Source organism: Macaca fascicularis, chromosome 3 (genome assembly GCF_037993035.2).
Source record: "Macaca fascicularis isolate 582-1 chromosome 3, T2T-MFA8v1.1".
NCBI classification, from domain to species: domain Eukaryota; kingdom Metazoa; phylum Chordata; class Mammalia; order Primates; family Cercopithecidae; genus Macaca; species Macaca fascicularis.
In genome coordinates, this window is record NC_088377.1 from 182,486,508 (window position 1) to 182,510,782 (window position 24,275).

General features: G+C 36.8%; 1 protein-coding gene across 8 annotated transcripts in view; it reads right to left on the reverse strand.

The window, feature by feature from the left end:
- Positions 1–24,275, reverse strand: part of BRAF (B-Raf proto-oncogene, serine/threonine kinase) — a 203,090-nt gene that overhangs the window by 90,953 nt on the left and 87,862 nt on the right. For all 8 annotated transcript variants that reach the window (XR_012432936.1, XR_012432935.1, XM_045387419.2 and 5 more), the window contains one exon: positions 19,182–19,445. Coding sequence is in view for 6 of the 8 variants with exons in the window: in XM_045387419.2 (XP_045243354.1) it covers positions 19,182–19,445 (264 nt within the window). In the remaining 2 variants the exon portion in view is untranslated. The remainder of the gene's footprint in view (positions 1–19,181; positions 19,446–24,275) is intronic.

Below are 24,275 nucleotides of genomic sequence, written 5' to 3' on the forward strand. Positions count from 1 at the left end.
TCCTGCCTCAGACTCCGGAGTAACTGGGACTACAGGCGTCTGCCACCATGCCCAACTATTTTTTTTTTTTTTGGTATTTTTAGTAGAGACGGGGTTTCACCGTGTTAGCCAGGATGGTCTCGATCTCCTGACCTCATGATCCGCCCGCCTCCGCCTCCCAAAGTGCTGGGATTACAGGCATGAGCCACTGCACTCAGTCTTTTTTTTTGTTTGAGACAGGGTCTCCCTCTATCACACAGGCTGGTGCAATGATGCGACCTAGGATCACTGCAAACTCCGCTTCACAGGTTCAAGTGATTCTCATGCCTCAGCTTCCAGAGTAGCTGGGATTACAGGCATGTGTCAGCACGCCCAGCTAATTTTTTTGTACTGTTAGTAAAGACGGGCTTTTACTATGTTCATCAGGCTGGTCTCAAACTCCTCACCTCAAGTGATCTGTGTGCCTCAGCCTCCCAAAGTGCTGGGATTACAGGCATGAGTCACTGCACCTGGCCTAATTACAATATTGTTTTAAAGAAAAATGATTGCTATGATCTGCTTATAACATGTTTTCATTAAAGTAGAAGAAGAAGGATGTCTATACCACAAAAACTTCAGAAGGTAAAAGCAATTTTAGAATTAAGCACGCCTCCTGGTCAGGCTGAATTTAACTGGCCAAGAACCAGAAACCACAGGATTTATAAAGGTGACATCTTTTACTGCTAAACTGCTGTCCCAATCAAATCAAAATAAAAATGAAAGTTAATCAATTACCTTATTAGTATTCTAAGGGGAAAAAACCTACCAGGCAACAGAGAAGCACTTTCACTGTTGGCAAAGAATATAGTTTATTAGGAGCCAAGAATGTCCTCGATTCCATAGCTGTTTTATTGAAATTTAAACATAGTAATTTAAGTATCAACCTGAGCTAATACTGCTTCCTATGGTATTCATCCTCATCAAGTTGCTATGAAGATGAAATGAGAGTAAGTGAAAGTGTTTTTACAAACTGTACCACACAGAAATTGAATGGATCACCCTCTTTTATCACTTGTAGAACTTAGTTCTGCTTTGCTGTTGCTAAAAATAAAAGGGGAGGGAAGGTCTAGCATTTACTCTAGTGATGTCCCTTTACTTTCGACATATTCCATTGAAACTATTTATTTGTACTGGTGAAAGGTAAAGTTTCTGGTATTAGTTTTATTCCTAAACTGGCTAAAATAAGAACATACCTTTTCCATTCCATAAACATTTCCATTCCATAAACATTTCTTGCTTGATTATAGCACAACTAGGGCATGATTTTGAAGCGTCAGTCATTATTGCCCTATTTTTTCCCTTTGCCATTCCTTTACCTTGGATGCCACCAGGATTAATGCCAATCAACAGACATTTATTTACAAACCCCAGGGTATGGTAAACCCAAAGACTCATTCTTTCAAAAATACTTACAGTACATTTACTCAGTATTAGACACTACTCTACTCACTGAGTAAACCAAAATAGATAAGCTGTTCTCACAGAACTAAAATCATCCCATAGATGTTAAAATTTATTTAGTAGTTTTAGGTACTGTTTCAGACTTTTCATCAGTCAGACAACAGACCCACAGCTAGCATCATAATTAATGAAAAAACCCTGAAAGTCTTTCTTCTAAGACCTGGAACAAGACAAGGATGCCCACTTTCACCACTGTTATTCGACATACTACTGAAAGTCCTAGCTAGAGGAATTGGATAAGAGAAAAAAATAGGCCGGGCGCGGTGGCTCAAGCCTGTAATCCCAGCACTTTGGGAGGCCGAGACGGGCGGATCACGAGGTCGGGAGATCGAGACCATCCTGGCTAACACGGTGAAACCCCGTCTCTACTAAAAAAATACAAAAAACTAGCCGGGCGAGGTGGTGGGCGCCTGTAGTCCCAGCTACTCGGGAGGCTGAGGCAGGAGAATGGCGTGAACCCGGGAGGCGGAGCTTGCAGTGAGCTGAGATCCGGCCACTGCACTCCAGCCTGGGCGACAGAGCGAGACTCCATCTAAAAAAAAAAAAAATAAAAAATAAAATAAAAATAAAAATAAAGAGCATCCAAATTGGAAAGAATAAGTCAAATTATCCTTGTTTGTGTATAATATGATCCTATATTTGAAAAAGTCTAAAGACTCCACCAAAAAAAAATTATAACTGACAAATTCAGTAAAGTTGCAGGATACAAAATTAATATTAAAAAGTCAGCAGCATTTCTACATGCCAACAGCAAACAATCCAAAACAAAAATCAAGAAAGTAACTCCACTTACAATAGCTACAAATAAAATACCTAGGAATAAACTTAAAAACAAAGAAATGAAAGATTTCTACAATGAAAACTATAAAACACTGATGCAAGAAATTGGAGAGAACACATGAAAAAATGGAAAGACACTGGAAGAATCAATATGCTAAAATGTCCATACTACCCAAAGCAATCTACACATTCAATGCAATCCCTATGAAAATACCAAAGACATTCCTCACAGAAATAGAAAAATAATCCTAAAATTTATATGGAACTCCCGAAGGCCCAGAATAGCCAAAGCCATTCTAAGCAAAGTGAACAAAACTGGAAGAATCACATTACCTCACTTCAAATTATACTACAAAGCTATAGTAACCAAAACAGCATGGTACTGGAATAAAAACAGACATACAGACCAATGAAACAGAATAAAGAACAATGAAATAATTCCATACTTCTACAGTTAACTCATTTTTGACAAAGGTGCCAAGAACATACACTGGGGAAAGGACAGTCTCTTCAAATAATACTCCCTGTCCCAGGAATTCCACTTTCAGGTTTGTGACATCTTGTTATATGTGTACAAAGAGACTAACACAAGAATGTTCTTATTACATCACTGTTTGTCATAACAAAAAAATCCAAATATAACCTAAATGCTCATCAATGGAGAAAAAGATAAACTGTGGTATATTAAGAAGCTGGAATACTTGATAATAGCATTGAATGAAATAGATCTGTATGTATCAACATATAAATACATACACCTTGAAATCATAATTTTGAATAAAAAGGACGAGATGCTGACCATTACATACATATAGTATCATATCACCTTACAAATTAAAAAAACAAAAACACTGGCTTATGGAACACATATACATAACAAAATATAAAAATATGATTGAAGGTACCTCACATTTATCATAGTGATTGCCCCTTTGGGGACAAGATGGGATGAGGGGTGTTCAGCAGAGGAATGGGACTGGCAGAGGAACCTAAATTTGTAATTCTATGTATAATATGAAGCAAATATAACAAAAAAATAGTATTTGTTCATTGTAGGTAACTAAACACAGCTGTTTAATATATTGTCCTTTATACTTTTCCATATAAGTATTTTAATTTTTTTTTTTTTTTTAGATGAAGTCTTGCTCTGTTGCCCAGCCTGGAGTGCAGTGGCATGATCTCGGCTCACTGCAACCTCTGCCTCCCAGGTTCAAGCAATTCTCTTGCTTCACTCTCCCGAGTAGCGGGATTACAGGTGTGCACCACAATGCCTGGCTAATTTTTATATTTTTAGTAGAAACAGGGTTTCACCATGTTGGCCAGGCTGGTCTCAAACTCCTGACCTCAGGTGATCCACCCACCTTGGCCTCCCAAAGTGCTAGGATTATAGGCATGAGCCAACACGTCGGCACCGGCCAAGTATTTTAAATTTTCTAAACAAAAAGTTAAAAAACCTTATGAACAATATTTTCTAAATGTTAAACCAAAGTTACCAATTTTGAAATACCTAAAACAGGCAACTTTCTTTACAACACTATATACAACTTATAAGTATGGTTTTCATTTAGTGATATAAAAGGCCACATCCAGGGACTTGCTACTATCACATTTCTTGATATTACAATCCTTTCATTTAGTCTACCTTATTTTGAAGATAGCTTACCTAGGCTACCTTATACTGAAGACAGCTTACCTATCTTACGTAGTCTATCTTATACTGAAGATAGCTTACCTAGGAATAAAGTTAGAAACAAAGAAGATACTGAAGATAGCTTACCTATCTTCAATATTTCCCTTTTGTGTCCCTAGAGCATTCAGTTTTATTCTTGTTATCTCCACTTCTTTCTCCTGTTGTGTCATAGATCCTTGGAGAACTTGTACATCTTCCCATCTCTAGAGGAAATAATCTTGGCTACTTTCTCTTTTCTGTCCGACTTCTATTATTAGAGCATCGTTCAAAAATCTTTGTAATTTTTCTTGTCTCAGGTCATTGGTATTTAACTATGAATTGTATGTAAAACTATTTATAAAAGCAAACCCTTTCTCCACAAAGATATATAAAAGCCAACAATCACACACAAAGATGCTTCACATTCCTAGGATAGAAGGGAAATGCAAATAAAACCCAAAATGAGACACCATTTCATACCCATTAGGATGGCTATAATAAAAAAGACAAATAATAAACAAGTTTGGCAGCGATGTGAAAAAAACAGGACCCTCATGCTCAAGGGAAAGTACAATGGTGTAGCCATTTTGAAAAACATTCTGCCAGTCTCTTAAAAGGTTACTAGAGGCATAAAAGAAATCATATGTCCACACAAAGCCTTGAACATGAATGTTCACAGCAGCAATGTTCATAATAGCTAAAAAGTAGAAACAACACAAATGTCCATCAGCTGATAAATGTGTAAACAAAATGTGGTATATACATCCAATGAAATATTACTGAGCCATAAGAAGGCATGAAGGACTGACATAGGGTACAATGTGGATAGAGTCTGGAAACATTATGCTAAGGAAAAGCAGTCAGTCACAAACACATATTGTATGATTTCATTTATATGAAATGCCAGAGAATAGGCAAATCTATAGAGACGGAGAGCAAATGGGTGGTTACACAGGGATGAGAGGAATGGGAAGTGACTGCTAACGGGTTTAGTGTTTCTTTTTGGGGTGAAAAAATATTTTTAAATGGATTATCACGGCCGCAGAACTTTGTGAATATACAAAAATCATTTTATACTTTAAATGGGTAAATGGTATGGCTTTTGAATTATATCTCAATAAACCATCAAGCAAAATTTTTTAAAAGAAATTTTATTTTGACTTATAAACCTAAACAGGCTTAGAACACAAGCCATCTTTGGGGGTAATCAGGTGAGTCTAATATTTCTTGGTTAATTTTTTGTCATATAACACAAACAACTGTCATACAGACAAACAATATACACAGGACTCAAGTCAAATATACTTTAAGTGTTATTAGATTGGTAATACTTTAAAAATTCTGTTAACATTCTATGTTGGCCAGGATCTTGTGGGAAAAGGAAGTCTCATACACTTGTTGAGAATCAAAATCTTTTCTTATATTAAGTTATCGCAAAGTTTTCAGTGTTTATATTCTATGCCAATAATTATTTCAAGGTATTTATCTTCCCCAGTAAAAATATTCCCATGGTGTTTCAGGATATATGTATTTAAATATATACTGCAACATTACCTAATTATCTATCAAGAAAGAAACAGCTAAATGAGATATAACCACCCTAAACAATAATACATGAATAAATATATAATTATCCTGAACAATCATAAAAAACAGACATCCTGGCATTATGCGAAATAAGGGTATCAAGTATAAAGCAAAAGGTCAGTCCCTTTTTCTCGTCCCAGGGAATATCCCCATCCCTCCGATAACCACAATTAACAGACTTTTACAATTTATTCAAATATATCTCAGGGCCAGGTGCAGTGGTTCATGCCTATAATCCCAGCACTTTGGGAGGCCACAGAGGGAGGACTGCTTGAGCCCAAGAGTTTGAGATCAGCCTGGGCAACATAGCAAGGCCCTATCTCTACAAAAAAATTTAAAAATTAGGCACGGCACATGCCTGTGGTCTCAGCTACTTGAGGGCTGAGATGGGAGGATCACCTGAGCGTGGGAAGTCAAGACTGCAGTTAGCTGTGATTACACCACTGCACTCCATTGTGGGCAACAGGGCAAGACTCATTCTCAAAAAATAAAATTAAAAATAAAAATCTCAAAGGACATATATGTTTATTATTTTTAGTTATTGCATATATTCCAGGATCTAGAAAATCTTTTTTCCTTTTAAGACAGGGACTCACTCAGTTGCTCAGGCTGGAGTGCAGCAGCACAATCATACCTTACTGAAGCCTCAAGATCCTGGATTCTCCCGCCTCAGCCTCCCAAGTACCTGGGACTACAAACTCATGCTAGCACACCTGGCTAATTTTCTGTAGAGACAGGGTCTGGTTACATTGCCCAGGCTGGTCTTGAACTCCTGGGCTCAAGCAATCCTTCTGCCTGGGCCACCCAAAGTGTTGGGATTACAGGCGCAAGCCACTACACCCAGCCTCTGAATTTTTTATTTTTATTTTTATTTTTTTTTTATTTTTTAGACAGAGTCTTGCTCTGTCACCCAGGCTGGAGTACAGTGGCGGGATCTCAGCTCATTGCAACCTCTGTCTCCCAGGTTCAAGTAATTCTCCTGCCTCAGCCTCCTGAGTAACTGGGATTACAGGTGCACGCCACCATGCCTGGCTAATTTCTCTTTTTGTATTTTTAGTAGAGATGAGGTTTCACCATGTTGGTCAGGCTGGTCTCAAACTCCTGACCTCAAGTGATCCTCCCGCCTCAACCTCCCAAAGTGCTCGCAAAAAACAACAGATGCTGGCAAAGCTGCAGAGAAAAGGGAAAGTTTACACACTGTTGGTGGGAATGCAAATTAGGCACTATGGAAAGCAGTTTGGAAATTTCTCAAAGAACTTAAAATAGAACTACCATTCGATCTAGCAATCTCATTGCTGGGTATACATCCAAAACAAAGTGAATCATTCTACAAAAAAATCACATATTTAACATAGCACTATTCACAATACCAAAGGTATGGAATCAATCTGGCTGCCCATCAATGGCGGTTTGCATAAAGAAAATGTATATATACACCATGAAATACTATGCAGCCATAAAAATGAATGAAATCATGTCCTTTGCAGCAACCTGGATGCAGCTGGAAGCCATTATCCTAAGCAAATTAACACAGGAAGAGAAAACCAAATACCAAATGTTCTCATTTCTAAGTAGGAGCTAAAGTTTGGGTACTCATGGACATAAAGACGGCAATAACAAAAACTGGAGGCTACTAGAGGGGGGAGGGTAAAGGTTGAAAAACTACTGGGTACTATGCTCAGTACTTGGATGACGGGATCAAACCTCAGCATCTTGCAATATACCCAGATAACAAAGCTGCGCATGTACCTCCTGAATCTAAAATAAAAGTTGAAAAAAAAATTTAATAATTATTTCTCCCAACGTCTATTTCATATAATATTTCCACAGTACTATCAGCTTTCTTAAAGGCTATTAAAAAAAAAAAAACAGATTTATCGAGGTACAACCGACATATAATAAACTGCAATGATTTAGAGTACACAATTTGATATATTTTGAGATTATATATATGCCCAGGCAACCATCATCACATTCAAGATAATGAACATACCCATCACTTTCTGAAAGGTTTCTTGTGCTCCTATGTAACCTTCCATCCTGCCGTAACACTGTGCCCAGGCAAATAAGAATCTGTTGTCACTATAGAAGAGTTTGCATTTTCTAGAATTTTATGTAAATTGAATTTTTAAACATGTAATCAATTTTTGTCTGACTTCTTTCACTCAGCATAATTATTTTGAGATTCATCTATGTTGTGTGCATTAGCAGTTCATTCCTTTCTACTGAGTAGTATTCCCTTTTATAGACATACCACAATTTAACCATTCACCTGTTTATGGACATTTGGGTTATTTCCAGTTTGGGGCTATGACAAAGCAACTAAGAACATTTGTATGCAAATCTTTGAATGAACATATGCTCACTTTTCTCCTGGGTAAATACGGAGGAGTAGAAGGGCTGGGTGATATACTAAGTGTACGTTTGACTTTTTGTGGGGGTGGACAGGGTCTTGCTCTTTCACCCAGGCTGAGTGCAATGGTGCACATAGCACAATGTAGCTTTTAACTCCTGGGCACAAGTGATCCTCCTGTCTCAGCCTCCCAGGTAGCTAGGACTACAGATGTACACCACCACACCTGGCTAATTTTTGTAGACATGGGGTCTCACTATGTTGTCCTGGCTGGTATGGAACTCCTGGTCTCACGTGCTTCTCTTGCCTTGACCTCCCAAAGCACTGGGATTACAGGTGTCAGCCACCATGTCCAGCCTAATGTTTTATATAACTACCATATTATTATTTCACAAAACTATGGTAAGATATACCTAACATAAAGTTTAACATTTCAACCACTTTTTAAGTGTACAATTTAGTAGTGTTAAGCACATTCACAATGTTGTGCAACCAATCTCCAGAACTCTTTTCATCCTGCAAAACTAAAACTCTATAACCATTAAACAACTCTCCAGCACCCCTTTCCCCAGCTCCTGGCAAGCACCACTCTACTCTGTGTCTCTATGAGTCTGAACACTCTAGGTACTTCAGTAAGTGGAATCATACAGTATTTGTCATTTTATGACTGGCTCATTTCACTTAACATAATGTCCTTGAGATTTACTCATGTTGCAGTATGTGTTAGAATGTCCTGTTTTAAGGCTGAATATTCCAATGTATATACATACCATATTTTGTTCATCCATTCCTCCATCAACAGAAATCTGGGTTGCTTCTGCCTTTGGCTACTATAGTGAATAATGCTGCTATGAACATGAGTGTACGAATATCTCTTTGAGATCCTGCTTTCAATTATTTTGGGTATATACACAGAAGAATTGCTGGATTATATGGTAATTCTATTTTCAGTTTTTTGAGGAACCTCTGTATGTTTTCCATAGCAGTTCCTCCATTTTACATTTCCACCAACAGTGCATCAGGGGTCCAATTTCTCCCCACCCTTGCCAACTCTTGCTATCTTCTCTTTTATCTGATAGCCGACATCCTAATGGGTGTCAGGTGGTATCTCATTGTGGTTTTGATTTGCGTGTTCCTAATAATTAGCAATGTTGGGCATCTTTTCATATGCTGGTGGCCATCCAGATATCTTCATTAAAGAAATGTCTGTTCAAGTCTTCTGCCCATTTTTAAACAGGGTTGTATGCTACTATAGGAGTTCTTTATATTTTGGATATTAACTCCTTATCAGATATACGATTTGCAAATATTTCTCCCATTCCAGGTTGGCTTTTCACTCTGTTGATTATATCATTTGATGATCATAAGTTTTAAATTCTGATAATAGTACAATTTTTCCATTTTTTCTTATGTTCCATGGGCTTTTGGCATTGCGGCCAATAATCATGGACAAATCCAAAGCTATGATGCTTTTCTCCTATGTTTTCTTGTAAAAGTTTTATGACTTTAACTGTTATGTTCAAGTCTTTGATTCATTTTGGGTTATTCTTTTTGTACATGGTATAAGGGAAGGGTCCCACTTCCTTCTTTTGCATGTGGATATTCAGTTTCCAACACCATTTGCTGAAGAGATTCTCCTTACTTCATGAAGTGGTCTTGGGAACCTTGTCAAAGATCATTTGACCATAAATGTGAAGATTTAGCTCAGGACTCTCATCTGTCTGTATGCCAGTACCACTTAGTTTTGATTACTGTAACTTTGTAGTAAGTTTTGAGATCAGGAAGCATGATGCCCCCAACTTTGTACTTTCATTTGGAGACTGTTTTGGCTACATGGGATTCCTTGAGATACTGTATGAATTTTAGGAAGGATTTTCTATTTCTGGAAAACAAACAAACAAACAAACAAACAAAAAACACTGTTCGGATTTTGAAAAAGTTTCATTAAATAAAACTGCCAAATTTTATTCCAAAGTGGTTGTACCAATTAAACATTCCTATCAGCAGTGCGTGGAAATTCTAGTTCTTTAACATCCCCACTAACACTTGGTGTGGCCACTCTAATTTCAGCCACTCTAGGAGGCATGTAAGGGTATTATGTGCCTATTTAATTTGCATTTTCCCAATGACTAATGTTGATCATCTTCTCATGTGTTTATTACCATCCATATATCTCTTTGATGAAATTGTTCAAATCCTTTGTCCAGTTTTAATTGGGTTGTTTTTTCTTTTCTTTTCTTTTCTTTTTTGAGACAGAGTCTCGCTCTGTTGCCCAGGCGGGAGTGCAGTGGCACAATCTCGGCTGACTGCAACCTCTGCCTCCCGAGTTCAAGCAATTTTCTGCCTCAGCCTCCCGAGCAGCTGGGGTTACAGGCACCTGCCACCATGCCCAGCTAATTTTTGTATTTTTAGTAGAGACGGGGATTCACCATCTTGGCCAGGCTGGTCTTGAACTCCTGACCTCGTGATCCACCTGCCTCAGCCTCCCAAAGTGCTGGTATTACAGAAGTGAGTCTCCACATCTGGCCATTTGTTTTCTTGTTATTGAGTTTTCAGAGTTCTTTATATATTTTACATGTCCTTGATCAGATATATGGCTTGCAAAGATAATCTATGGTTTTTCTTTTTATTCTCTTAACACTGTCTTTTGAAGAGCAGAAGTTTTACATTTTGATTAATCCAATAAATATGTTCATTATAGATTGTGCTTCTGGTGTCATATTTAAGAAATCTTTGCCAAACCCCAGGTCACAAAAGTTTTCTGTCGTGTTTTCTTCTGCAAATTTTAGGTTTAATTTTTACTTTTCATTCCTTCTGAGTTGAATTTCCTTTATACAGTAAACCTTCTTGGACAATTCCTTCAAGCAGACCCTATGAAAGTAAACTCTTTCTCTGGAAAGGACTTTATGATTTATAGCTTAGCTTAGCTGAGAGATTTACAGGTACCTCTCAGTACTTTGAGTATATTATCCTAGTGTCTTCTAATTTCTACAGCTGCCATAAAAAAAAATTTCCCAGACTAATTATAATTATTTTCCACATAATTTTTTCCCTGAGTGCTTTTAAAAAAATATTCTTTGGATTTATTATGGCTACATCAGATTCAAATTGTTTGTCCAACTCAGAGAGTGTGCTTCCTAAATCATTAGATTTATGTCACTTGTAAATGTTAGCCCTAATTTATTTGAATTTTTCTCTACTCATTTATTTCTATTCTTACCTTTTGGAACTCCTTTGAGACATATAATGCTCATTCCATTTTTCATATCGCTTAACCTCTCTTTTATATTTTCTATAGTTCTCTTTGCTTTCCAGAGTTCTTTAACTCATTCTTTGGTTGGGTTTAATCTAGCTTTACCTTGTTCACTGAGTTTTTTAAATAAATATTTGAATTTCTATATAACATTTAAACATTTCTTCTGTAATTTGCTGTAGCGAACTTGATACACTGAAATTTAACTTAAAGTGTTATCTTGCTACATCCTCAAATGAATATCAGTATGTTCACTCTTTTTTCCTAGAGACAACTGTTTCTTTTGAACTTTCTACATTTCTTTTTTTCTATGTCATTTCAAGTTTTCCAACTCTTATTATAAAAAAATTTCAGACGGAAAATCTGAACAAATGGTACAATTAACATCCAAATTCTTTCTTAGATTCTAAGATTATCTTTTCATATTTGCTTTTTCTCTTTCTCTGCATGTTGATTTCCATCACACAATTTGAAGTTTCAAAGTAACTGACAAAGATAGAAATGAAATAGTGGTTACTTTTAGTGAATTGGAAGGGGCACAGGAGAAAGTCCTAATCCAAGCAAGAATACTTCATAGATGATGAGGTTTAAATCAAGACTACCTAAAAGCTCTACTTGGTTCTTTCTTAGGAGTCTAACCCTGCTGTTTTTAAGTCTGCTAACTCACTGATGGTAGACTGTTTCCTTGCATGTCTTATAACTTGAGATCTTGAGATCGTCAGTAAAGCATTATCTCTGTGAATTCTACGAGACCTAGATGGGCCAAGGGAGGGTTTGCATTGCTTCTGTTCAGTGCCTGAGTGCTATTACCACTCAAGACCAGTTGTTATGCCCACTTCATGGCTTGAGGGTTCCTAGACAATGTAGGTAGTATAAATTTGAATCCCACACAATGATTAGAATAGGTCCATAGTTAAGAAGTCACAGGAGAAACTTTAGAGTACTGTCAAAGACAGTCAAGTTTATTGTTACCTTTATGTATTCTGGTGAATAGATTTCATCCTTTCACTGAAGGTGATGTCCTTCAAAGGGTCAGTTTTATGTGAGAATCTGGGTTCCAATTACCTTTGTGACACAGGCTGAAGGCCCAGTGTTGTATCCCCACACACTGATATTCACGTCCTTTATTACAGAGTGACAAACTGGCCTTGAGGTCACTATAGCAGAGGTCAACAAACTTCTTCCATAAAGAACCAGAGGTTTTGTAGATTACAGCGTGATGTACAACTGCTCAACACCGCTGCTAAAGCATGAAACCAGCCACAGACAACATGTAAACAGATTAGCATTGTTGTGTTCCAATAACATTTTACCTATGGACACTGAAATTTTAATTTTAATTTTTTTTTTTTTTGAGACGGAGTTTCGCTTTTGTTGCCCAGGCTGGAGTGCAGTGGCGCAATCTCGGCCCACTGCAACCTCCACCTCCCAGGTTCAAGCGATTCACCTGCCTCAGCCACCCAAGTAGCTGGGTTACAGGCATGAGGTACCATACCCGGCTAATTCTGTATTTTTAGTAGAGACGGGGGTTTCGCCATATTGGCTAGGCTGATCTAGAACTCCTGAGCTCAGGTGATTCACTCCCCTCAGCCTCCCGTGCTGGGATTACAGGCATGAGCCACTGTACCTGGCCAAAATTTAAATTTCATGTAATTTTCATAGATTATGAAATACTATTATACCTTTAATTTTTTTCAAGCATTTAAAACTGTAAAATCCATTCTTAGTTTGCAGGCTATATAAAAATAGACTGTGGGTTACATTTGTTGAAGGCTACAGTTCAGCAATACCTTAACAGATCAGCCCCCATGCTTCTTTGGTTTTTTCAACTCCCTTTTGTTTTCACCCTCTAAAGGTTTTTCTATTAAGCTCAGCTATATACTTAAATAAACATATTTTATTCAGCATTTCTAGTTGAGAGAGATATTTCTAGACCTACTAGAATACTGCAATGTGGTACACATAAAGAATAAGTAAGTTTCCTACATCTTTCCTTTTCTCAATTATAATACCTCTCAGAAAAACCTTCAAGTACAAGTCTTTACAGGCTGCTTTGTACTACATGGTGTGTCTGTACCATGATTTATACAATCATTTCTCTACTGATGACATTCTATATTTTTTTCTCATTACAATGATTTAACAAATATCCTTGTATAAATGTCCCTATATATTGGTGCTTTTATGTGCTAAATTCCCAATAGTTGGAGTACTGGCTTGGAAGATACAGCTCTTGTAAATTTTGACAGATACTATCAAAGTGCCTTCCAATAAACTGTGATACTTCACATTTCTATCCTTAACTAAGGGAGTTTTCTCACTAAATCCCTGCCAATAATAATTTCTATTTTGCCAGACAGATTAAATGATCTCATAGTTTTAATTTGCACACTCACAACTGACTGCATCTGAACAGTGCTCATGTGCTTTACTGTTCATTTGGATTTAATCTTATATGAACTGCCTATTTATATCTTTTCCCTATTTTTCTACCGGGTTTTGTCTTTTTCTTGTCAATTTTGAAGTGTTCTTTGAATATACAAAAGACTATTTACTTGTTGTTATCTGGGCACCAATGCTGTTTCCAAATTTATACAGACTATTGACTTTGTCAAGGATTTTTTTTTTTTTTTTTTTTTTTTGTGGGGGAGCATACATAATTTCGAAATTGTATTTAATCAATCTGTCTCTTACAGCTTTTGAGCTAATTAAGTTTGATTAAGATAGTGATCTCAACTCCTAGATTTTACATGCAGCCTACTCAGCCTACTAGATTTTTCTTGAAAGATTTACATTTTTTTTTTTTTTTGGTATTTAATCTCTTGATTCTGACAGAATTTACTTTTGTAAGCAGTCTAAGATGTGGGCCCAATTTTGTTTTCTTCTAGATATGCCAGCACCAAAAATTAAATAATGTACCGTCTTCTTACTGATTGAACCATCTTTTCATATAACATTTTCTGAAAATCTGGGATCTATTTCTAGATACCTATTATATTCTACTGAAATAATTTTCAGTCCCCAGATACCCAAAGTGTCTTACTTTTAATATTAGCTTGGCTATCAACTTTCATTAGATCTTTAATGGCCCTGATCCACTGCCTTCTAGCCCTCAGTTTGCCAATGAGAAAACTATCCAATTTTCATTCTCCTGTAGATTGCCAGTTTATCTTTCTGAAAGGGCTTAAGATGTTCTCTTTCAACTTTCGAATTATACAGCAAGCATCCAGGTCAATTTCCGTTTTTGTTTTCCTGTTGACAGTCAGTTGCCCCTATCTATCTGAAGGCTGGTTTTTGTTCAACACAGGAAAATTGTCTTGTATTATATCTGTGAATACATCTTCCCTCTATTTTTGTTTGCTTCTTCGTTTATTAAACAGAAGTTGGAACGTTTGCTCTCTTCATGTCTCTTATCTTTTCTTTCATATTTGCCCCCTTATTGCGTATCTTAAAAGGTATGTCTTTAGCTTTACTTTCCAAAATACTTATTAACTCTAGCTGTCCTAATATTTGGCCTTTCTGTTTAACAAAAGTCAACAATCATACTTTCAATTTTCAAACTCTGTGGTCCTCTGACTCAATTTCTATATCAAATTGATTTGGCTTCGAGAATGAAGTACATCCTGAGCTATAATATTTTTACATCTTCTAGTTGCTTTATTTCTTGAGTTTTCTCTGTTGCTGTTGGTGTTCTAGTCATATTCATAAAATAAAAAGTAGATTGATTTGGTGGGGACTTTCTCCTGCACAGTTGTAGAGGTCCAACAAATGGCAAGTGGTTTGTTACGTTGACAAACTCTGATATTGTGGTTTATAATAATATATATTTTGGTCTTCAACCCTTTGGCCTTCAACCCAACTTCCAGGCACAGAGCTCCTAAAACTTGTAATTTCCTGAGTGATCAGGGTGCCAGGTGCATCTTTTGTTCTCATATTTGGTCTTTGACCTTGGCTCCTGACACAGAGCTCTGAATCCCTTGGAATTTCCTAAGTGATAGGAGTACCTTTTGTTCTAACGAGGTAACTTTTGGTGGGTTCCTGAATGGAAGGTGGTCAAAAGAAAGGCCAAGCCATGATGTGAAGTCTGGAACTTTCAGCCCCATCCACCAACCTCTGAGAAGGTGGGAGGTCCTAGAGATTGGCCTAGTAAATATCACACCTATATGATGAAGCTTTCATAAAAATCACTGAAATGCAAGGTTCCTAGAGCTTCCAGGGTGCTGAACATTTGGAGGTAGTGGAAGGTGATGCTGCTAAAGAGAGCACAGAAGCTCTGCATCCCTTCCCACATACCTTTCCCTATGCATTTCTTCCATCTGGCTGTTTGTTTTTTACCTCTTGTAACATCCTTTATAGCAAACCAGTAAACGTAAGTGTTTCTCGAGGTTTTTTGAGCTATTCTAGCAAATGATAAAAGATTAGAAGATGCGGGAATCCTTGATTTATAGCCAGCTGGTGAGAAGTGTAAGTCACAACCTGGAACTTGTGACTAGCATCTCAAGAGGACACAGTCTTGTGGGACTGAGCTCTTAACCTGTGGGGTCTACGCTATCCCTGGGTAGATAGTGTCAGAACTGAGTTAAATTGAAGGCGACTTAACAATTGTAGACAACTGGGTAGAGACACCCAGCTGATTACCTACAGAGAACTGGAGATTGCTTGGTGGGGAAAAACACCCCCACACATCTAGTCACAAAAATGTGTTGTGTAGTAGGAGAAAGCAGTTTGTTTTCCAAACAGATTACTAATGGGTACAGAGGTGAGAAGTCTGGTATATTCCAGACGGAAGCAGAGTATTATTTTACTCCTGGGTAGATTAACCTTTACTTTTTACCCCACTGGATTTCTCTGAGGTTCAGAGACATCTGATGTTCAGTTCCACCATTTAAACACACACAGCAGTCACACAGAACTCTCCAGGCAGAAATTTTGTTTAGAAAATGACTTTTAGAGCTTTTTTCATGGAATAAATGCTATAAATTATTTGTTCCATATATACAGAAGAGGAACTAACAGGATCCCCTTGTTGAACAATTCCAGGAGGCAACATTCACATCTCTACGGACATGTGCAATGTAAGGCTATACCGGGGACTCAGGACTCAGCAACCCATTATCAGATGTCTCAAAATATCAGGCCAGGACCTTTAAAAATTTTTTTTAATTCAGAATTTCAGTGTTTTTAGTTGAATCTGGTTTGTTTTGGTTCTCTACAGGACTCACAACTAATACATACCTTCAAAATATTCATATTTACATCACCTGCTCGATTTATGAAGACACATGACTTTGTCTTCCTGCCAGAGCAAGACCTTCGACTAATTAGTCTGATGACTACCCAACAGGCAAATCCACTTCTTTGTAATCTGCTGACTATGCTATCTGCGTCATCAGGATTTTGCTAAGAATGGCTCCCTTCATGTAAGACTCTAGCTCCTAGTATTTTGTTTGGTTTTCTATTTTGGCTTATTTATGTAACCACTCATATAGTTTCCATCGTCCAGGAATTCTTAAACATTTCTAGTTCTCTGACAAAATCCTATCCTGTTTTATTATTCTTTTTACATATCTTTACTATCATTTCAATGAAATTTCTGGAGAGGAATAAAGATATAAAGGCAAGTGTTTAGTGTGCTATCTTGGTCTACAAATCTAAGTCCACTTTAAAAAATATAATCTCATTCTTCGTACTTGATTTCATTTGCTGCTAGTAGGTTCTACTAACCTTTGTTCCTGAGTGCTCAGGACAAACAGAAGCGTATGTATTTTGATGGAGGAGTGGTCATTCACTACCACAAACAATTTTACTTAGAATGTGAATTATCCTGGCTGAGAATATATATGTAAAGTCCTTAGCACAGAACTTGGAACACAGCATGGCAAATGCTCAAACAGTAACTGTTAATCTTAATAAAAATTGAGGGGAGAAAAGGAGAGGAAAAGAGGTAGTTAAGTAAAGGGTTAACAGATTCAGATAAAAGAGAGAATGGCAAAATAATGTTCTTGAAAGAGTCTACTACCACAAACCCATTTATTGACGATTCATAAGACCTTTTAAGTTCACGATATACAGTTTTTCTGAGTATTGAATATGAATTGTTAAACTGGGAGTATGACGGACAGGAACAAGTTACTTATTTAATCTAAGCCTAGCCAGAATAATGAAGGTAAGCCTAGCCAGAATAATGAAGGTAAGCCTAGTCAATTGCCCAATAGTTATTCATTTATGATCATTTTACATCTTTGAAGAGTCTCAGTTGTTTTCATTTCGTTTTAAAAGGGAAATTATAAGCTTTAGGGATACTTGTAAATTTCTCTTGTCCTCTCTCATAAATACGAGGAGGCCAGTTAAACTTTTTTTTTTTTTTTTGAGACAGAGTCTCGCTCTGTCACCCAGGACGGAATGCAGTGGTGCAATCTCGGCTCACTGCAAGCTCCGCCTCCCAGGTTCACGGCATTATCCTGCCTCAGCCTCCCAAATAGCTGGGACCACAGGAGCCCGCCACTATGTCTGGCTAATTTTTTTGTATTTTTAGTGGAGACGGGGTTTCACCATGTGTTAACCAGGATGGTCTCATCTCCTGACCTCGTGATCCGCCTGCCTCGGCCTCCCAAAATGCTGGGATTACAGGCATGAGCTACGGCGCCCGGCCGGAGGCTAGTTAAACTTAATCATTAGGCTGAGAAATTTGAAAGGGCTCCAACAACCCCAATTTTACATCTGTATATAGAAACTCACACAATTACCAAGTTTAGTGGAACCTGGAAGGAACAAGAATACCATGATGAAGAGAAGGGAAACGCCTAGGACTGAAGAACACATTTCCTACTTTCCACTCATGAATACAGACAATAAAGAATTAATTTAAGATCTACTGGGGATGGGATATTTGCCACAGTTTTGTTAGGCTACTTCAAAGATAGACTATCTATTCACAGATAATTCATATGTTGACATTCCCCTTTAAATGGGGCATCCCTGGAAAGATATGCTTAGTAATTCCCCATCTTAATGTGGGAAAAATAATTTTAATTTCATTCTACCCAACAGAAGAGAAAGGGTAGGAGAACTGGATTTGTTTTATAAATTGATTTGTAATTCTGTACAATAAAAATTAGAGTCCATTTTTTACCACCAAGTTTTGTCTGTACCTGGAAAAAAGGCATGTTATTCCCTGACAATAAACGATGCCTTTAGAAAGCCATATTTCCTAAGATAAAAATTTATAGGCTGATAACTTATAACTCCATTAGTTTTCTAAACTCATATGCAGGAATTCTTAACTTCTGAGAGTAAAATGCCTTTATAATAACATTTTTTCTTAAGTCAGAAAGGAATTTTTGGAACATTAAACAATGACCAATTGCACTTTTAATTTCTGATGTCAGAGAAAAAAATGAAAAATTTTGACTTCAGTTGTATTTGGAAATGAAATTTTTTTTATTGTCAAAAGTAACCATAGACATTTAAAAAGTAGTGATGTATACAGATGGGTTACTTATTAAGTCTACTGACAATATTTGTTGCACTTAAGGATTATAGACCATCCACAATAATTCCACAGATTCTCTTTAAATGCTTTAAATGTTACTTACAGGGTACACTGTTCCAATGGTAATACTAATTTTCAACAACCAAAAGTCAAGTAGATGAGAGGAAACATATCAATCACACTGAGAGTTCAACATCCGATAATATAACTCAGAAAGGAGATTTCTCAAGGGTGAAGAATGAATCTTACCTGACACAAATTAGATAACGAACAAGCTCAAGTCTTAAAATTCTGATTTATTTTAAACTAGTGCTTAGACATGACTGTGGTTCAAGTTTGGCAGACGGGTTTAAATGTCAAATCCAACACCAGAGACAATACAATTTATTTCAGATAAGGAATATAGACTTTGCCACCAAATAATTATGTCTTTAAAATTCCTGCATGACATGGATGCCTCTATTTGCATGACCTCTGAGTATTAAGTAATAATATATTAATTTTCAACAACTGATCTGTCTGAAAAATACAAAGAAACAGCAAAATGGTGATATTAAAACTGACTCACCACTGTCCTCTGTTTGTTGGGTAGGAAGACTCTAACGATAGGTTTTTGTGGTGACTTGGGGTTGCTCCGTGACACATCTGTGGGATTTTGAAAAACTGAAAGAGATGAAGGTAGCACTGAAAGGCTAGAAGAGGAAGAAGATGTAACGGTGTCCATTGATGCAGAGCTAGAAACAGAAAAATCAGTTCCGTTCCCCAGATATTCCAATAATTGTTGTTCTCTTTGTTGGAGTGCATCTAGCTTGCTGGTGTATTCTTCATAGGCCTATAAAATAAAGTAGACTTATATTCAATCTGGACTTTGCCCTGACATTAACAAAAGATAATATAAAATTTTAGCCTTTGCTTATAATCTTTTTACCAGCTGATAGGGTTTTAAGTTTCAAATTACAAAATAAGTGCCAGAAATACTATAAATGAATACTTTCATCTTTAAATGGATAAATTCTTTGTTATTAGACACTACACTATATTACACCTGATAAATGTGACCTATGCATATGGGATATCTAGATGGTCCATGAATAATAAAAAAAGCACAGTATTTCCAATTTTCTGGTCCACTTATATTTACCTTCCAAACCACGTCTAACATAAAACACTGTATCAAGGATAAGTGTTCCTCCCATTAAAAAAATTATTTTGTCCCAGAAAAGTTGTAGGCATATAAATTCCATTTGTTCTCTCTCAACAGAAAAAGAAGTTGAAAAGTATATATAATATAATACCTCAGTATTAAAGAAGATCTGTCCAAAAAACCCCCAAAATTTAGGACACAGTACCAGCCAGATCTCACTGTTAGCACCAAAACCTCCTCAATATGGTTTAGAAAATGTTTAACTGCCACATTCTTTCTGAAATAGCTATCAGTTAAAATAGTTTATTCTTCTCAGTATGGCTCTTTGATGACTTCTTTCCCCAACAAATGCTGTTTAGAGATTGGAACTTGTATGCAAAGCCGTAAGCCTTGTGAAAAAACAAAAACAGAATTGTATTTGAAAATGTGGATTATACCCTATAGCCAAGAAATTCTGGGGCTACTATCCATCAGGGTATCTTCCTAGAAGTTTCATTTGACAAAGGCTACAAAGTCAAGCAACCATACAAGATATCAAATTTTAAAAGGACAGAATGACATTGAACGAATTGGAATATACAAGTCCATAGTTCTTTTAGGCATTGGTAATCCCCTCACTCACACCGTGCTCTACTATTTCTACCTATCATCTCAAATAGATGCAATACTATAAACATTTATGAAAGGGAGAAGCAAAGATTTTAAAATGGCCTTCCCGCCTCTTAAGGAGTTTACCGTTGGGCAGTGGAGTAGGAGATAGTTGTATTTTTATTTGTGTAACTGCTGTACATGAGAAATAAACAATATTCTTGACACAAGGTAATAATGAGGAAGGAGGACGGCCTTGAAAGGTTGGCATTTAGATGGACGAAGAAAGTACGGAGGAGGGAGTCCTATATATAGGAAAAATTCTGTAACAAAGAGTTTGTTTTTTCTGAAACACAGGCGAGAAAGTTTAAGACACAGGAAAAACTAGATTGGTATAGCTCAATGTCATATAATACCTGGGACATAACAAAGGATCGATATATGTTTGTGAAATTTAAATGAAGCTTTAGCAGCATCCCTGTTTTCTTAAAAAAAAGAAAGAGAAATTTAAATGAAAAACAGGTAGAGAAACAATAAGGCTGAAAAGGTGAAAGGGATTAGACTGTAGAGAGTATATACGCCATGCTATGAAGTCTGAACATAAGGGAGCAAGAGAGAATTATAAAATGTAGAGGAAAATGAAAGAGAAAATTCATTTCAATAAAGGACACAGGACCCTGCTATGCTGCATCTTACCACATAATTTCAAAGAAAATAAGGGGGGCGGGGAATAGTAACAAGAGCTGTTGAGGTAAGAGATTTAAACTTCATCAAAAGGTCTTCTTTGTTTACAGCCTGCTAGTTGCCCTACCTAGACTGTTTCATAGCAGATCAGGGCATTATAAACAAATAGATTCCAAATTTTCTGAGCTGCAATTTGGTTTAGCTTTCAGTACCAAGGCCTAATTACTTAAGCATACTTCTCTCAATACAATCTATTTATTGAGCCTTCAATCATTAAGTAAATATATACTAATACATGTGCTTGGCACTGTTAGGGCTCAGACTACAACCACAAATAAGACAAACACAGTTCTTACTCTTTGAAGATCACATAAATGCAGTCTGGAACACAAAGGTTCCTCCTGCAGGGATAAAATATTCTTATTTACTGTCACCTGAGCAAGTACAGTTACTATATAAAATAAACCTTAGGAAAAGTAATGAATAGAACAATTTTCCAAACATATTTCCTTACCAAAATGTTAGCCTTAATTTTTGAAAGTATACTGATCCCTCCATGACAGATTATAAACTATCACTTCACCACATTTATCAATAGCTTTTCCTTTAGTTAAGTACAAGACATCTACTTATTCCATCTCTCTCCATCCTCAAAGCTGCAATCTACCAAGGCCTCTGGCTCATTTTACCTACTACCCTTGCTGCATTCAGTATGAACTTCAATTACTCTTTTAACACTCTGCCATAGATTTCTCTTAACCTCTCACCTCTAAAAGCATTTATTTCCATTCTATCTTCAAGACCCAAAGAAGCATCACAGTCTTTACAAAAGAAATAAAAATGATGAAAAGATCTCAATTTAGAACCTCACACACCCCAGAGGCACACATACTTATTCCAGCTTCTTAAATGTCTATCTCACTATATTAATCTGCTCAAGGTCAACATTAATCTCTCAAACAGTTGCTAAGATCTGGCCACTGTTGTCTTCCTTCACATACTTTGTGGCTCACAATTGCAACAATGCCATTGGTGATGTCTTAGATTTTCTGGCTAATTCTTGCTATTTTATCATCTAGTTTGCCAGATACAAATTTTGGGTAAATCTGATCATTCAATTATTCCATTTTTCCTGTCAGGTTACCACACACTGGTGGAGAAAATAATAAAACTAGTGTAATTGATTCCATGACCAATTCATGGAACTTAGATTTGCCTGGTCCTTCACACTACTGCCTGAAAATCATGCTTGTTTTAAACATCATATTATAGTCACAACAGTTATTCTAACCTTCTGAATTCTTCTCTGGATCTTAACTTCATCCCTCAACTTTTAATTCACTCTGAAAATCACATTACCTTCAAATCCACTCTGAAGATCAACATAATCAAATGAAAAGTTTACTCTACTTCTTTATCTACATAATTCTCCACATCTTTCCCCATTCTTCTTCTACTCTCACTTCAGGCTAACATTGGGTGTTTAGGGCCTTAGTCTACCATTCCCCCTCAGTTTTCTCTCATATCATCTACTTTTCCCTTTCCCTCTGTTTTCTCACTCTATTAATATGAGCAAGCCACTCCAACATATGTGCAAACCTCAACCACAACCACCACCACCAAAATTCTTTTGGTTATTCAAGATGCTGCAGATACCAGATGCCACTTCTTCAGGAGACAATTTTCCAAAAACTCTACTCCTTCTCATCAAAACTCTACTTATTTTTCAAAAAGTCTAATTCTAAGCTCTCTTTGCTAAAATCCAGAAGAGGTATCCTTTCTCTTTATTTCCTTTAGAATATGTTATCATACTCTTCTTTATACGGCAAATTTTTCTCAACTTCAAAATAATTTTGTGAGGATTAAATGAGATAATACAAGTAAAACAAATTATTGTAGAGACTACCACATAGCAAAAAATCCAATAAATATTTGTATTAGTAATAACTGATAACCTGGGAGGCAGAGGTTGCAGTGAGTCAAGATCACGCCACTGCACTCCAGCCTGGCAACAAGAGCAAGACTCCATGTCAAAAAAAAAAAAAAAAAAAAAAAAGAATCTAAGAAGACTTAATATCGTAAAATGACAACACTTCCCAAGTTGATCTACAGATTCAATGTAATCCTTATTAAAATTTCAATTTTTTTTTTTGTAGAAACTGACAAGCTGATCTTAAAATTCATATGGAAATACAACGGACTTGAAATTATCAAAATAATCTTATAAAAGAAGAAAGAAGTTGGAGGACTTGTACTTCCTGATTCCAAAACTTACTATAAAACTGTAGTAATCAAGACAGTGTAATAATATTGGAATAAGGACACACATATAGAACAGGATAGAACAAGGTGCAACTAGTAAATCCATAAAGGCAAAAAGTAGATCAGTGGTTGTCAGGGGCTGGAGGGAATGACTTCCAATGCATAAACGGTTTGTTTTTGGGAGTGATAAAAATATTTTAGAATCAGATAGTGGTGACAGTTGCCCATTGTGTAAATACACTAAGAATCACTGAATTACACACTTTTAAAAAGTGAATCATACAGTATGTGAATTATTTCTCAGTAGAACAAGAAATAAAATCTTACATTTACAGTCAATTGATTTTTTTTTTACAATGTCGGCAAGACAATTCAATGAAGAAAGAATGGTCTTTTCAACAACTGGCGCTGATACAACTGAATATCCACATGCAGAAGAATGAAGTTGGGCTACTACCTCACAACATACACAAAAACTAACTCGAAATAGGCCAGGCATGTTGGCTCATGCCTGTAATCCCAGCACTTTGGGAATCCAAGGCAGGAGGATCACTTTTCGAGGCCAGGAGTTCAAGACCTGACTGGGCAACATAGACTCCATCTTCACAAAAATTAAAAATAAAACAAAATGGGTCATATACCTATTACATGATTGTGCACCCCATTTTTCTAAGAAATAGTTAAATTATTTTTTTCTTTCCTCCTCCCCCCCACTTCCTACTCAGCTCTTTAGAAATGCAATTATACACCAGGGGTGGTAGCTTACACCAGTAATCTCAGCACTTTGGGAAGCCAAGGCAGGCAGATCACTTGAGCCCAGGAGTTTGAGGCTAGCCTGGGCAACATGGTAAAACTCCATCTCTACAAAAAATACAAAAACTTGTCTGGGCATGGTGGCATGCCCATAAAGTCCCAGCCACCCAGGAGGCTGAGGTGGGAAGATCGCCTGAGCCCAGGAGGTAGAGGCTGCAATGAGCCAAGATC